The 14,106-nt window shown below is 43.1% G+C and overlaps 1 protein-coding gene across 1 annotated transcript in view; it reads right to left on the reverse strand.

Moving 5' to 3' along the window:
• The window catches only part of SHPRH (SNF2 histone linker PHD RING helicase), a 117,226-nt gene that overhangs the window by 77,615 nt on the left and 25,505 nt on the right, over positions 1-14,106 (reverse strand). Inside the window, exons 4-7 of the mRNA XM_073672687.1 lie at positions 12,055-12,273; positions 5,922-6,000; positions 5,270-5,420; positions 3,222-3,309 (exon numbers count right to left, since the gene is read on the reverse strand). Coding sequence (XP_073528788.1) covers positions 3,222-3,309; positions 5,270-5,420; positions 5,922-6,000; positions 12,055-12,273 — 537 coding nt within the window. The remainder of the gene's footprint in view (positions 1-3,221; positions 3,310-5,269; positions 5,421-5,921; positions 6,001-12,054; positions 12,274-14,106) is intronic.

Genomic DNA, 14,106 nt, shown 5'->3' on the forward strand with positions numbered 1-14,106 from the left:
TGATAAGCAGCTCACTGTCCATAGACAATGTACAAAGAACGGTGTTGTGGACGGTGTTAGCTTTCTGAGCTCTGCTTCATGTTATATCTAAAAACGGATTGTTTCACAACTGCTGCACCCAGTACACTGATACATTGTTGGAATCAGCATCTCTTTTCCTACATTATGCTGCTCTCAGATGAGGTAGCAAAGACCTGGTGACAGATTCCCTTTAAAGGGAGCAAGGCTTTTGCTATGTAATCTGAAGACAGCTTGATGTAGGGGCTAAAACACAGATTTCAGAGCTGCCTTTCTTATCAAGCTCAGAGGTTTTGTTTGCTTGCAATGATTATTTTAGCACCAGTAGATTATCATTGCTGTGACTAAATGGTCACATGAGACCTCGTCCTATACACCCCCTCCTGTGATAAGCAGTTCACTGCCTATGGACTGTGTAAATACAGAGCTTGGTGTGGGCAGCGTGAGCTTTCTGAGCTCTGCTTCATGTTACATCTAAGAATTATGATTGTTTCACGACTGCTGTAGCCAGTAACCTAAGTGATAAATCATTGGATTCAGATTCTCTTTGACTACATCAGTCTCCTCCCAGACGAGGCAGCAAAAACTGCTGACAGATGTAGCGTCGGCGTCCCTGCCTCCTGCTAGGTAGGGACGCTGTTCCCCTCACCTCTCCGCTCCGTGCCCGGCGTCTTCCTCCCGCTCTGCTGGCAGCGCGCGCTGCTTCCCGGCCACGGTGCTTAGGGCGCGCGCGCTCCCCCTCTCTTAAAGGGGCCGCGCGCGCCGTCCTAAGGAGTCCCCGGCCAATGGCCGGAGGACTTCACCATATATAAGGCACCTCCTCCAAAATGGAGGTGCCCGAGCAATGTTGTTGCAAAGCCTTCACTCTGCTTCAGCCCTCAGGTCCTGCCAGATTCCTGCTTGTTACCTGCCAGAGTCCTGCCTGTTACCTGCCAGTCACCTGCCAGATTCCTGCTTGATACCTGCCTGATATCCGCTTACCTGCTTGCAAGCCTGCGGTCCGACGGTCTGCCTTCCGACACCTGTCAGTCTGTCTATGGACCAGCCTGCCCGCTCACCTGGTAGCGCTCACCTGCTACCAGCCTGCTAGCCTACCTGGAGGCTCTTCCGTCACTTGCCGTGACCACCTGCCTGTCTAGAGACTCTTGCCCGCTCACCTGGGAGCGCTCACCTGCTATCAGCCTGCTAGCCTACCTGGAGGCTCTTCCGTCACTTGCCGTGACCACCTGCCAGTCCAGAGACTCTTGCCCGCTCACCTGGGAGCGCTCACCTGCTACCTGCCTGCTAGCCTACCTGGAGGCTCTGCCGTCACTTGCCGTGACCACCTGCCTGTCCAGAGACTCTTGCCCGCTCACCTGGGAGCGTCCACCTGCTACCTGTCTGCTAGTCTACCTGGAGGCCCTGCCGTCACTTGCCGTGACCACCTGCCTGTCCAGAGACTCTTGCCCGCTCACCTGGGAGCGCTCACCAGCCACCTGCCTGCTGTCCTTCTACCCAGAGACTGTCCCTGTCACTTGCCGTGACTACCTGCCCTTCTACCCAGAGACTGCCCTGTCACTTGCCGTGACTACCTGCCCTTCTACCCAGAGACTGTCCCTGTCACTTGCCGTGACTACCTGCCCATCTTCCCTCGGAGCCACCCGCTTCCTTACAAGGACCGCCCCCTTGTATAGTTGCTCAGAGGTTCCACCTCCCAGACCCGTTACAACAGATTCCCTTTAATAATTACTTTAATAGTGAAAAAGCAAATAAATACAGAATCTTGCAAGACTTCTAAGTGACAGATATTTGTGGAAGTCACATTTAGGCAGGGGTCCCACTAGCGTGTGGCATCGGATGCGATATGCTAATGACATTCGGCTCCTGCTCTGCTGTGAGCGTGAGCCGAATGTCAGTGCTCCATGCTGCAATCTTCTCACACAGAGAGGATCGCAGCACAGCTGCGGAGGGGACGGAGAAATCAATTTCTCCATCTCCTCTGCTGCTGACATCGACGGGTATCACACTGCACTCGATGTTTCACACGCACCCATAGATTATATGGGTGCGTGCGATCTGAATGCAGAATGCAATTGCAGCATGCCGCGATTTCTTTCTAGCCCAATCGCAAACCGATCGGCGCTGGAAAAAAAAACATCACTGAGCACACCATCATAGGATTAAATTGGTCCGAATGCAATCTGATTTTTTTTCCGGATTGCATTAGTTCGATTTAATTGCAAGTGAGAGCGAGCCCTTATGGTGCTTATCAGACATTTCAAATGGCTCTGGAAAGTTCATTGATTAATCAATTGTAAAACGAAATGTGACCTGATACTGATTTCCAGTCCCAAGTTTCCTTATCAGCCATTTCAAGCTGCAAGGCTATTGGTGTATTCATAGGAACACATGCACTATGTCCTAAATGTGAAGTGGTAGGGCCTCAGGAGCACTTTTTGTTTATTTCCAGAGAACACATTGCCTGTGATCAATTTCCACTTTCAGGAAACCTACCTTCTATGCCTGTATTAACCTACCGAAGTTACCTTGAATGCTTCGATTTCTAGGTGCAGTTCAGGTAGAAGACCATGACAGCTTAGCCAACAGCAACCCTTCTCAACTACCCGAAGATCATACAGATTTGGATCAGCGAAACTTCCATGTTTATGTAAATAGAGATAGTCTCTAATCTAATCAGTGTTATCTGTTAACCAATACCTTATACTTGTAGTGGACTTAAATGTGTGGCTGTCACTATGAAGACATAAACCTCCCCTTATCTGTACAGCAGCTGTCTATTTTAAATGAAAGTGGGCATTAGTGGTGTGAGACATCTAACTATCATAGTACAGTAGAACTGAACTTAGTCTCATAGCAAACATGTTAACAGCCGCAGCTCTTACAGCTCTGCAACAATATTGCAACACTGGCCGCCTATGAGATGGAATCTGAAGCTGAGAGGAACCTGCAGATCTGTCGGGTATAATCACACACAGCTCTGCAGTGAGATCAGGAGAGCAGAGAGCGGCCATTGCATATCACACTGGTAATGCCTACTTCTATGTAAAATAAGCTCTAGGGGTAGATTCTCATGCAGATCAGTGTAAGGCCCATAGTCCCAAACAGCTCATTTACATATAAAGGAAACGTGGATTTCTCTGGAATAAAACATTGGATCGCAGCTATCAAGATATCATTTTATTCAGCTTAAAGCAAGCACTTACTTGGATAGCTGTGCCTGTTGTCCACTGCCCTGCATTTTTTTGTCTTTTCTTTGGGTGGAGGTGGAATAAAGTAGTTCACCGTTTTCCCCTAGAAAAAAAAATGTTCATAAAGTTTGATTATGCAATAAAAGAAAATGGAAACATGTGACATATACAATAGATTCTTTACTCAGCTAAGGCTATACAATAAGTAGATTAGTAGTTGCTGGATTAGTACAACATAGTCATATTATGCAGCATCATTTCTGTTATTTTTGTGATGCTTTTCAGAGCTGCAAACTGCATAAAAGTCAGAAATAGGAGTCTTTAACAAAAGGGCAAAAAGAAATCTAGACCAATCTCAAGACAAACCTGTCCTTTGCCTGTCTAGTTTAAACAGGCCGATTTGTCTGTGGGCATGGGATATGCAAATGAGGCTGGAAACCTGAAGCCTGTGTCACTCCAGCTCTATTCCCCGCACAGCACCCCCTCCTGCTGCTTGACTGACAGCCTCTATGCTGTGGGACTCCAGGCAAAGGAGCCATCCGTCAAGCAGGAGGAGGCAGGTCTGGGCGGGGAATAAAGCTGAAGTGACAGAGGCTTCATATTTACAGCCTAATTTGAATATCAATTCAAACGCTGATTTCTCATTAACGGAGGAATGGACTTACAATGTAAAAGTATTGCTGGATGTCATGCCAGTGACTCGCATGGTTAGGACCATCCTACTCACTGCATGCACCGCTCTGCTCCTCCCAGTGTCAAACCATCTTGCTGAGCTGCCTCAGCACTGCTACATCCTCCCTCCACGCCTTGCCTGAGCTTAGGTTCTAGTTGCAGTACAGCTCTAGTTATCGGTCTTGATGCATTCTTGATGTCTCGCCTGTTACTGACCCAGTTTGTTAACTCATTTTGTCTGATTTCTCTGCTCCTGACCCCAACTTTGTATTTTGAACCTGTACTATCTGCTCTGATCTCAGAATGTCTGACCATGTCTCTGTCTTCGCCCTTTATGTCTTGTAATTCTGCTTTGACCCAGAGGTCAGCTGCTGCAGGCCTGGGTATTACCCTGGATTGGCAACCGGTGACTACCCTAACGGCCCAAGCCGATCCTCACCATCAGAGGCTCTAGTGAAGACCAGGTAGTCACTTAGTCGAGCCCCTCCAGGGTAAGCCCGGCCAGTGGCGCAGTAGGTCCACACCCATCGCCATCACACTGGGACTTATCTTTGAAAAAGCTCCATGAACATATAAATATTTTGGGGTGTGAAATCACGCTGATAGATTCCCTATAATTAGAGACCAGTGCCAATGCACCTTTAGTCAGTCTGCAAGATTTTCCTCTTGTTCTTAAAGAGTCTTGCAGGGGTGGTTAATCTGCTCATCAATTCCACATTTGGTTGGGGACTGTGGCTTGAGGCCAAGTTCACATGTCCAGTAATACTCCGTTTGAAACAGATCTAATAAGCAAAAATATGTAATCATTTCAAAGGGAAGAACATTGGTTTGATTTACCTAGATTTCAATGTTAAAAAAAAAAAAAATAAGTACCCAATTGCAATGTTTTTTTTTAACCAGACAAAAAGGTGTCTCTGCGCAACATTTTTGTCCTGCTAAGATAACTCATTGATGCTGGATTCACTTCAGAGGCATGACTATACATTAGTGGGGTGTAGAGGGTCCCATACAGAAAAATTCTTTATATATTTCTCGGCTTTAAATTAGGAGACAAAATAGTGCAAAAAAAATGAAAATATGAAAGCAGAAAATGGGATAGGTTTTAGCTTTCAGATCACATCCTCAGCAATTATGTCTAGAAAATATTACAGAAAAAAAAATCTGAGAAGAGAATATGTTACTGCTCCAAAGAGGTTCTGTCTTTTTTTTCTTCCTATAACCCAATTGTTAAAAGAACAATAATGAATACTGACATCACGGACTCCAATCGCCTCAAATAATTATATTTTTGCTTGTTGCGAACCACAATTTATCACTAATCTTGAAATATCAAGTGCCTGTGGTTTCCATTTGAGCGGGCTGTCATCCATGAGCCCCAGAATGCTTGTTACCTCGGGTAATGTCAGCAAGTCGGCTTTGACATCTTTCCTGGGATGACAAAGGATCAAGCTTAGAACTTCCACTGTCTTCCCAAGACCCATTTCATCTGCGAGAATACCTCCAGGCCAATCACGAGCAGCGGCGGGACGTTCGCTGATTATGCTGGAGAACATCAGAGCACAAAACAACAGACGGCATGAGTAACCGCTGTGTGCTGAGATCACATTTCTCATGCAATAAAATATTGATGGGATATGATACAGGAGTGAATGGGAGGGTTAAGAAGAACATTGCTCCATGGCTTAAAAAAATGACAGAATGGAAAATCATGGGGAAATAAAAGCTATTGTGAACAGAGTCATAAAGAAATCCTCAAGGAAATATATACAATATAATAAGTTTCATCTAGTCTTCTAAATAGTCAACACTATTAGCAGACACTTCTGACAGCAGAATTTATATGCAGGCATTTGCCCCTGCAGCGGATATGCTCGGTTTTGGATTCTGCAGTCAGCAGTGCCTGCTAGGAATGAATGCTGGCTCTATGCCCTGTACATGATTAGTATACCAAGGTGGTAAAGGGATCATTGTACAAGGCCTGGCCTAAATCACTGCTGACACTAAGGACGCCACAAAGTAACAATGTTATTAAATAAGCTCTACCTTCCCGAAAAAGGATTATAGTAGACTTTAATTCCATCCATTGCAGTGACTTCTCTCCATAACGGATGCAGTGCATTTTCTACATAAAAGAGGAAAATAAATGAATCACATAAATGCACAAAATGCAATTAAAACAAAACACAAAACATTCAAGGGGTTGCCAGCTTCATCTACAAGTTTGCAGTCACTCTGTGTGAATCAGTTGCCAGGAGCAGGCAGTCATGTGACTGCATGAATGTGATTTGCATACTTCCGGCCACATTCCGACTAGACGTGTCCAGCCTCACTCAATACGCTTGCCTTAAGCAAGACTGTGCCAATGTAGTCGGAATGTAGTTGGGAATATGCATATCACATACTTGTGGTCATGCACTGGAGAATCCTCACAGCATGCAGTGTGCACAATGTGAGGATTCACAGGTCTACAGTGATAGTGTGACTGCAGACTTGTAGCCCAAGGTCAGACAATCCCTGTAACCCCTTATCACCAAAGCCTGCTTGCACCTTTTTGACAGAACCCCATTTTTCAAATCAGACATGTGTTACTTGATATGGTAATAACTTTGGATTGATTCTTCCAATCGCAGTAATTATGACTTTATTTTCTCGTGACACATCGTACTTCTTGAAAATGAATGAAAATATTGCAAATCTGGGAAAAATTTGGAAAAATTAGCAATTTTTAAACATTAAAACGTTTATGCCCTTATAACAGATAGTTACACTACCCAGAATAGTTAATTGGAAATTAGGGGTGTCGTGAGCATTTTGAACCCACGGTTGCTTCAATTCTCCACTAAAATGTTGTTTTAGCCGCAAATTTTCACGAGGAATTGTGGACCCCACAATTTATAAAGCAATTTCTCCCGAATATGGCAGTACCCAATATGTGGCCAGAATCTACTGTTTGTGCACACGACGGGACTCTAAGGAGAGAATTGTTATTTGTCCCATTTGAGACTCCTCTCAAACAAAACGTCACAAAAACTTAAGTAAAAAAACATATTTTGGGATTAACAGGATAGGAAGAAGTGTAAAGTATTTTATAATAAAGCTAATTATAAAAGTGGTTAGAGTGTAAAAACAGATTATTAGAAAGAAGAATTAGGCACCAGACCAACCCTCTGCAGCAATGTCATACATGTCGACTTTAAAAGGCTATCCGGGACGATTTATTATTTTACTATGGGCTTAAGAACTAACAGGTAGGTACCTACCTGCGTGCCGATATCTGTTGGTACATAAACACAGACCGTTCCTGCCGGCGATTCAGCAATTTTTATGCGGAGATAAGTATAAGCTTTATTGATGCCATTTGGGTGTATATATCATTTTTAACGAGCTTCATTATGAATTTTTTGTTATATAATTTTTTACACTATCTTATGCTGTTCACTGGATGGTAAAAGTGGCAAGACAAGTTTATTCTTTGGGGCAGTGCGATTACAGCACTGCCAAGCTTACATAGTAATTTTATCATTTACTATCTGTGGACACTAAACACTTCTGTATAAAAATCTATTCGTCTTTGCATTGCTACATTCTAAGTGCTAGAACATTTTTATTTTTCCGCTGAAAGCTGTGTGGGGGCTTATTTTTTGCGAGATAAGCTGAAGTTTTTATTGGTACCATTTTGGACTAAATACAATTTTTTGATCACTTTTCTTTTTGAATTTTGGGTGACAAAGTGAACAAAAGCCAGCAATTCATAAGCGGTTTTTATCACATTCACCGTGTGGTAAAACTGATAGAGAACTTTTAATCTTCTGGTCAGTACGATCACAGTAATATCACATTTATATAAGTTTTTTTGATGTTTTGCTACCTTTGCACACTCAATATCATTTTTTTACAATTTCTTTTTGCATCAACATATTCGGATTTTATTTTTTTTGCACACAAAGCCATCAGAGGGCTTGTTTTTTGCAGGACAAGATGATGTTTTCAATTATACAATTTTTTTATATATGACTTTTTGATCACTTTTTATCAGTATGATTAAAAAAGTTGTATTTCTGTGTGTTTTTTATGGTGTTCACCATATGGATTAATAATAGTTTATTTTGTGTATTTGATGGGACTCGGGTCTATTAGTGTGCAAAAAAAAAATTGGAAGCTATATGGAGCCTCCGTATAACATCCATTAATTTACAGATACATTGCAATTCTTTTAGGCTATGGTCACACTAAGCGTTTTTTATGCAAATTTTCAGCTGTGTTTTACAGTACCAGTAAAGTCTATGAGATTTCAGAAATATCATGCGAGCACATTGGTTTTTCGGTCCCCAGTATTTTGTGCTTTGCATGTTTTTTTGAACAATAGAGCATACCACCTCTTTCAGAGTTTTTTCAGTGTTTTTCACCAATTGAAAGCAATGTGTGGTGCAAAAACTGCTGAAAAAAATGCTTAGTGTGAACGTTTTGCTGTGTTTTTAGTGAAAAAAAGCAAGTACAGCAGTATGTGAAACCTATTATTTTTGTGATTTTTCCCAAGTCTACCATCTTGTCTTGGAGAAGATGGCAGTTTAGATTAGAACAGTTTAATTAAATTAGTGATTTGTAAAAAAGTAAACATTGGCAGCCCAAGGTGTGAGATTGTTCAATTTCACACCTCCGTGGGCCACATGAATTGTTCAATCTCTGAGCAACTCAATGGCAGACCATAGTGTGAAAATAAATAGTGTCCTACAAACTCAATGCATTGCCAATGTCTTAGGTAACATATTCCTAAACAATTCACCTCCCCGCTTACATTTGTAATGTGCATTTTTTCATGAACTTATGTCTTGCATTGGTGACCTGTGTTCATGCTTCTGTGGTAGAAGGAAAGCTGAACTTTGAGATCCTGAAAAACGCACCAAAAAAGCAGCAAAAACAACCACAAAAAACACCCCAAAACACCCCGTTTGCGGAAATCGGATTACACTTAGATGTCATCCGAGTGCAGCCTGATGTTTCCCACGCACTTATTAACTTGCATGGCCAATTGCGATTCAAATATCAGATCAAAATCGGGCATTCAGTGATTTTTTTTTTCCTTGGACAGCAACTGTCTGCTGAAAAAATCTGACATGTGCACGGCCCCATAAACTAACATTGGTCTGAGTGCAATCCGATGTTTTGTCGGATCGCACTCGGACAGATAATATGGTCGCCTCCACAAGCCCTTACACTGACAGGAGTCGTGCTAGACCACTACTTGTTCTGCAATCATTATGGAAACCAATGTCAATGTGCGATCGCTATCGCGGGGTGCCCACCACTCTCAATAAGCATTGAGTTTCCACTATCACTATTGACAGCGGCATCTGAGGGGGTTAAAGTGTGATCAATGCTAGAAAAATCATTGAGCTGGACATGTACGACACTGGCAAGCACACACGTCTCTTTTGTCAGATGTAATGCCTCATACACGTTTTGAATGCAGGTAACGCAGGGTTTCTGCCTATACCTATAAGGCTAGATACACACTGCGCTCCGCAACGATTTGAAGGTTCTGTCCAGGGCGTGATGTTGCCCCCATCTGTAAGATCCAAAGAAAATAAGGGAAGCTCTTCATGTGCAGGACCATTTATTACAGGTATAATAGTATGGAAAGGTGTGAGGTATCGCACTCACCGAATTTGGTTGTGATGCAGGCACAACCCACACGGATGCGGAGCGATAGGTGGCTGCCGTGCTCTCCACTGGGTTTGCTGTATCGAAATGAAAAATACGTGATCATAGGATGGAGGAGAATCTTGCAGGCACTACAGGTGTACAAACAATCTTGAGACTTGTAGTACTTAGAAAAATGTATTATGCAAAAATAACATATTTTGGAATCTGAACTGAATTTTTCTTCAGTTAAAACACAGACGGGCAGGCTGATAGATACAAATATATAAAGAGGAGAAGGGCATAAACCACTGAGCCAACCTGCATCAGGGTCCGAGTGTAGGGGGCTGAGAAATGACAAGGCACAAGAGTGTAAGTGCTGAATGTATGACATTACTAATAATAAATGATGGATAATAGATAATAATGGCACCAAACATAAAGGGCAATAACAGAATAAATAAAGGCGTGTTTGTAATCAGGTGTCTGTGATGCTGACGGACTTTTAAAACTTATGTAAATTCCCAAATTTGTTATACACTAAAACATATAACTATGTGAAAAGTAAGATTAAAAATTGTTATTAGGGGCGCTTTTTTGTACTACAATAGAGGCTGCAGTGACACAAGTTATAGCCGGCATTAATACCATTCAGGTAGCAGTATACCTATTATACACAGCATAAACCAAACAGGAACAGGAGCGGTGGTCTTCAGGCGCTGTCAAGAAGTACTGACCATGGATGTGACTACCTGGATCTTTAGGTTGACTCCTTCTTCAGGTGAGATACATGAGGCTGAAACGCATAGTATGAATAAAGATCCAAGGTATCCCATCCATCGTCAGTACTTATTGGCAGCACCCGGGAACCACCGCTCCTTTTCCTGTTTGGTTTCAGGTCTCTTCCCACAGGTGTGGGGGTCAGCGGCCGGAAAAGCCACCTTTCCATTCTCACAAGTATGGAGTTGTGTCAACTCACAACTAAGGCAGGTGAGCAAATACTGTTCTTTGCTCGCTGTGCCTATTTCAGGGGATAACACACTCTCTTTTTTCCTATTATACAAAGGGAAAAGCTGCGAGCCAGTGACTGGAAGATGAGAGTAGTAGTTTGTTGATAGGAGACAACATAATAAAGAATATAAGAGGTATACGATGTAGAAGCAAATGACCTGGGTCCTTTAGTCTCAAAAGAAAAGTAAACCATTGACAATAAGGAGAAGACTGATTGCCAGTAATTAAGAAACTGTGTGAACGACTCCAAAGAACGATGCTGCATGGTCCATATCAGGGGAAATGAGGCTACAAGTATATGATCGACCTATCTGTGATTTAACTGAAGAATTCAAAAACAAATTATTTTTGCACAATAAAAAACACTTAAGTACTAAAAGTCCCAAGATTGTTGGTAGCACCTATAGTGTCAACGAGCTTCTTCTCCATCCTATAGTCATTTAACCATCTGAAAGAAGGACACTGCCACAGAGGAGCACAAGTGGAGTAAATGTGAACTCCACCTGCCTCACTAATGAACGGCTCCCAATACGGGCACATCTGGATCCCATTCTTCAGAGATTCAGACACAAGCCCTGGGTGGAAGCCGTCAAAGCTTTGCTGAACGCAGTGTGTACCTAGCCCAAGGGAGAGAGCTTCTGTCGAGAGGTCCTGTCAGCAAGATTTTCATGTACAATTGCCTGTAAATACCCTTTCAGAAAATGTACAAGAAGGGAGGAAGTGAATATCTAACACTGCCATAAGTAGCCGCTCTGCATGGTCCTGACTAGCCAAGCTCGTAATCACAGTGTCTGCTGTAATCACAATCCACTCGTCCTTGGCTGTCACATGGCAAGCGGGACGTCAGACAGGACTGTGGCTACAGGCGTTACTAGTCACCGCTGCCGCAGCACTGCCTGAGTGACAGTGGAGAGCACAGCACGCTAGTGTTATAACTGCTGAAATCCAGAAAACATCTATAAAAAGGCTTCTACAGGAGCTGTCACATCATGGTATTCATTCACCACCCTGCCGATAGGTCCCCTTCAAATAGATTCTCTACATATTCTTTTATTTAATATAGTAGATGTGACTAGTTGCCAGGGTTGGGCTATCAAGCAGGTCCAAAACACTGTTCATTCAAGGGTATCCACATTTTCAAGACGCTTTTTAGAATATGCTGCCTGAGATCGTACATTAGGAAGAACACTATTTTCAAGATAGACTTGAGCTGTTTTCTTTCACAGCGATGATGTTTTCAGGAGGCAGGGGAAGAAGTGGCTCATATAAGGAGAAGGAAACAGACTTCAGTGATAAGATATATTACATCGCTTCTTATATTTGCCTGTACTATTTATTGGCTTATGCAAAGTGTGTTGAACATACAGTTCCCATTTAGGCAGTGCTTGCCCAGTAAGCATACTGTCAGGAGAGCGGCTGGGGAGCAGTCATGAGATTACCCATTTCTGGTTGCAGTAATAATTGCATTATATAAGTGAGTGAGCAAATAAAAGGACGCTCTGCAGGAAATGGTCGCTGTACCTACCATTAGAAGGCACATTTTTGAAGTTCTCTCTTTGCAGCATCCAATTGACAGCTTCATTCTGGTATGGACGTAGGACGGGTATCAGGGCTGGATGCTGCACATCTTCACGCAGAACCTGTTCTTCTTGTTGGTGGATCTGTCTGACATGGTCGTAAAGTTCTTCAATATTCTGTCTCTCTAGCTCTTGGTCTGACTCTTCTTCATTGTCATCTGAAATATCTGTAAATAGGTAAGGAAATAATAAATAACACACATTAATTACTAATGCAATCAATTAAAATGTTCCACTAATGGCTGATGGCACCCTCCAGTCCCGGTCTGGCTGGTAGCACCTCCAATGGTAACAGCTGATCTTCAGGAGTCTCACCTGATATGTCTGTTTTAGTAATTTCTTGCTTTCCCCATAATCTAAGAGTGCCAGCATCTTTATTAAAGAGGTTGTCCACTACAGGGGCAGGTAGGATCCTGCTATAATTAGCCTCAGGCGGTTTTAATTCTAGCAGGATCCTACCTTCCCATATACATGTAGACTTCAGTCTAAGAGAGGATTCACACTAAATAGGTTCCCATCAACGAGAGTCGCCTTACCATGGCTATAAGGTACACATGAATTGGCCAATTTATGTACTAAGAATTCTCATTTATTTCTATTTTCTAGAGCAGTAATGCAATTCTAATTTCATATATTTCATGTTTCCATACTTAGTGTTACAGAGTGCTACTTTATTTGTTGGTTATGTATAGAGATGGCTACTCTTAGTAAGCACCTGTACACACCAGTTTTCTGTTTTGGAAGTGACGGTCAGTCTTTTGATATTTCAATCCTTACAATAGGTCATCAATATCTGACCGGCTTGGGGTTCGATACTGGCACCCTCACCGATCAGCTGTTATCGGCAGCAGCCGGAAATACTCACTTGCAGAGCTGGCCGTCTTCTGATGGTGGCCGCCGCAGGGTACTACACATCGGTCTCCTACTGATTTGAATAGGAGGAGGATGTACTGTACCTTGCCTCAGCCACTACCAACTGGCGGCCGCCGACACCCATGACAGCTAATCGGCGAGGTGGTGGGTGTCGGACCCCGGCCAATCTGTCATTGATGACCTATCCTCAGGATAGGTCAATACTAAAGTAGTGGACAACCTCTTTAAGCACTCTGCATTATTCCTTTCCTCTGTTAGGCTGCGTGCCCACTATGCGTTTTTCAAGCGTTTTTGCCGCGGAATTTACGCAGTGAAAACGCTTAAAAAACACTTGGCAATACGTGCCCCATGGTCCCCAATGATGCTGTGCACATGCTGTGGAAATTTCCGCTGTGGATTATGATTGCAGAAAATTACGCAGCATGTCCATTAATTTTGCGGACACGCAGCGTAATCGCCGCCATTGACTTGCATTGGACAGCGTGACATCCACATCACTGCATCTGCACATGCGGATATCACACAGTTCAATGTGCGGATGGTACCCAAGTCTGGAGAAGAGGAGACTCTCATCCAGATCTGAGTACCATAGAACCTGTTAAAAAAAAGAATTTAAAATAAAAAAAAAAAAAAAAGATTATACTTAACCTCCGATGTCCTCCCGGTGTTTTCTCCCCTCCGTCTGGTCTGCTGTATGGGTCGCGGTGTTGTGAAGGACCTGCCATGGCGTCATTGAGTCATGTGACCTGTCACATGACTCAATGATGTCACCGCAGGTCCTTCACACCACCGCGAGCCGCCCAAGACACCGGACACAGCGGAGAAAACACCGGGAGGACATCGGAAGGTAAGTATAATCTTTTTTTTTTTTTTTTACCATTCTTATTCTTTTTTTTTTAACTAACTTGGTCACACTACTATAAATCCATGCCAGTTGCATGGATTTATATATAGTGGAAAAGTGCTTGACAACTTGTTCACAAGTGATGCTAAAATCGCTTGGAAAAGCGCTTGATAACCCACATGCGGAAATGCATGCAAAAACGCTTGACAAACGCTTCTACCTGGCGGGAAAAACTCATGTAAAAACCGCATGCATTTTTCCTGCCAGGGAGATGCAGAAAAAA

The sequence above is a fragment of the Phyllobates terribilis genome, unplaced genomic scaffold, assembly GCF_046119375.1.
Source record: "Phyllobates terribilis strain yellow unplaced genomic scaffold, ASM4611937v1 Scaffold_3__8_contigs__length_932513732, whole genome shotgun sequence".
In the NCBI taxonomy this organism is placed as follows: Eukaryota; Metazoa; Chordata; class Amphibia; order Anura; family Dendrobatidae; genus Phyllobates; species Phyllobates terribilis.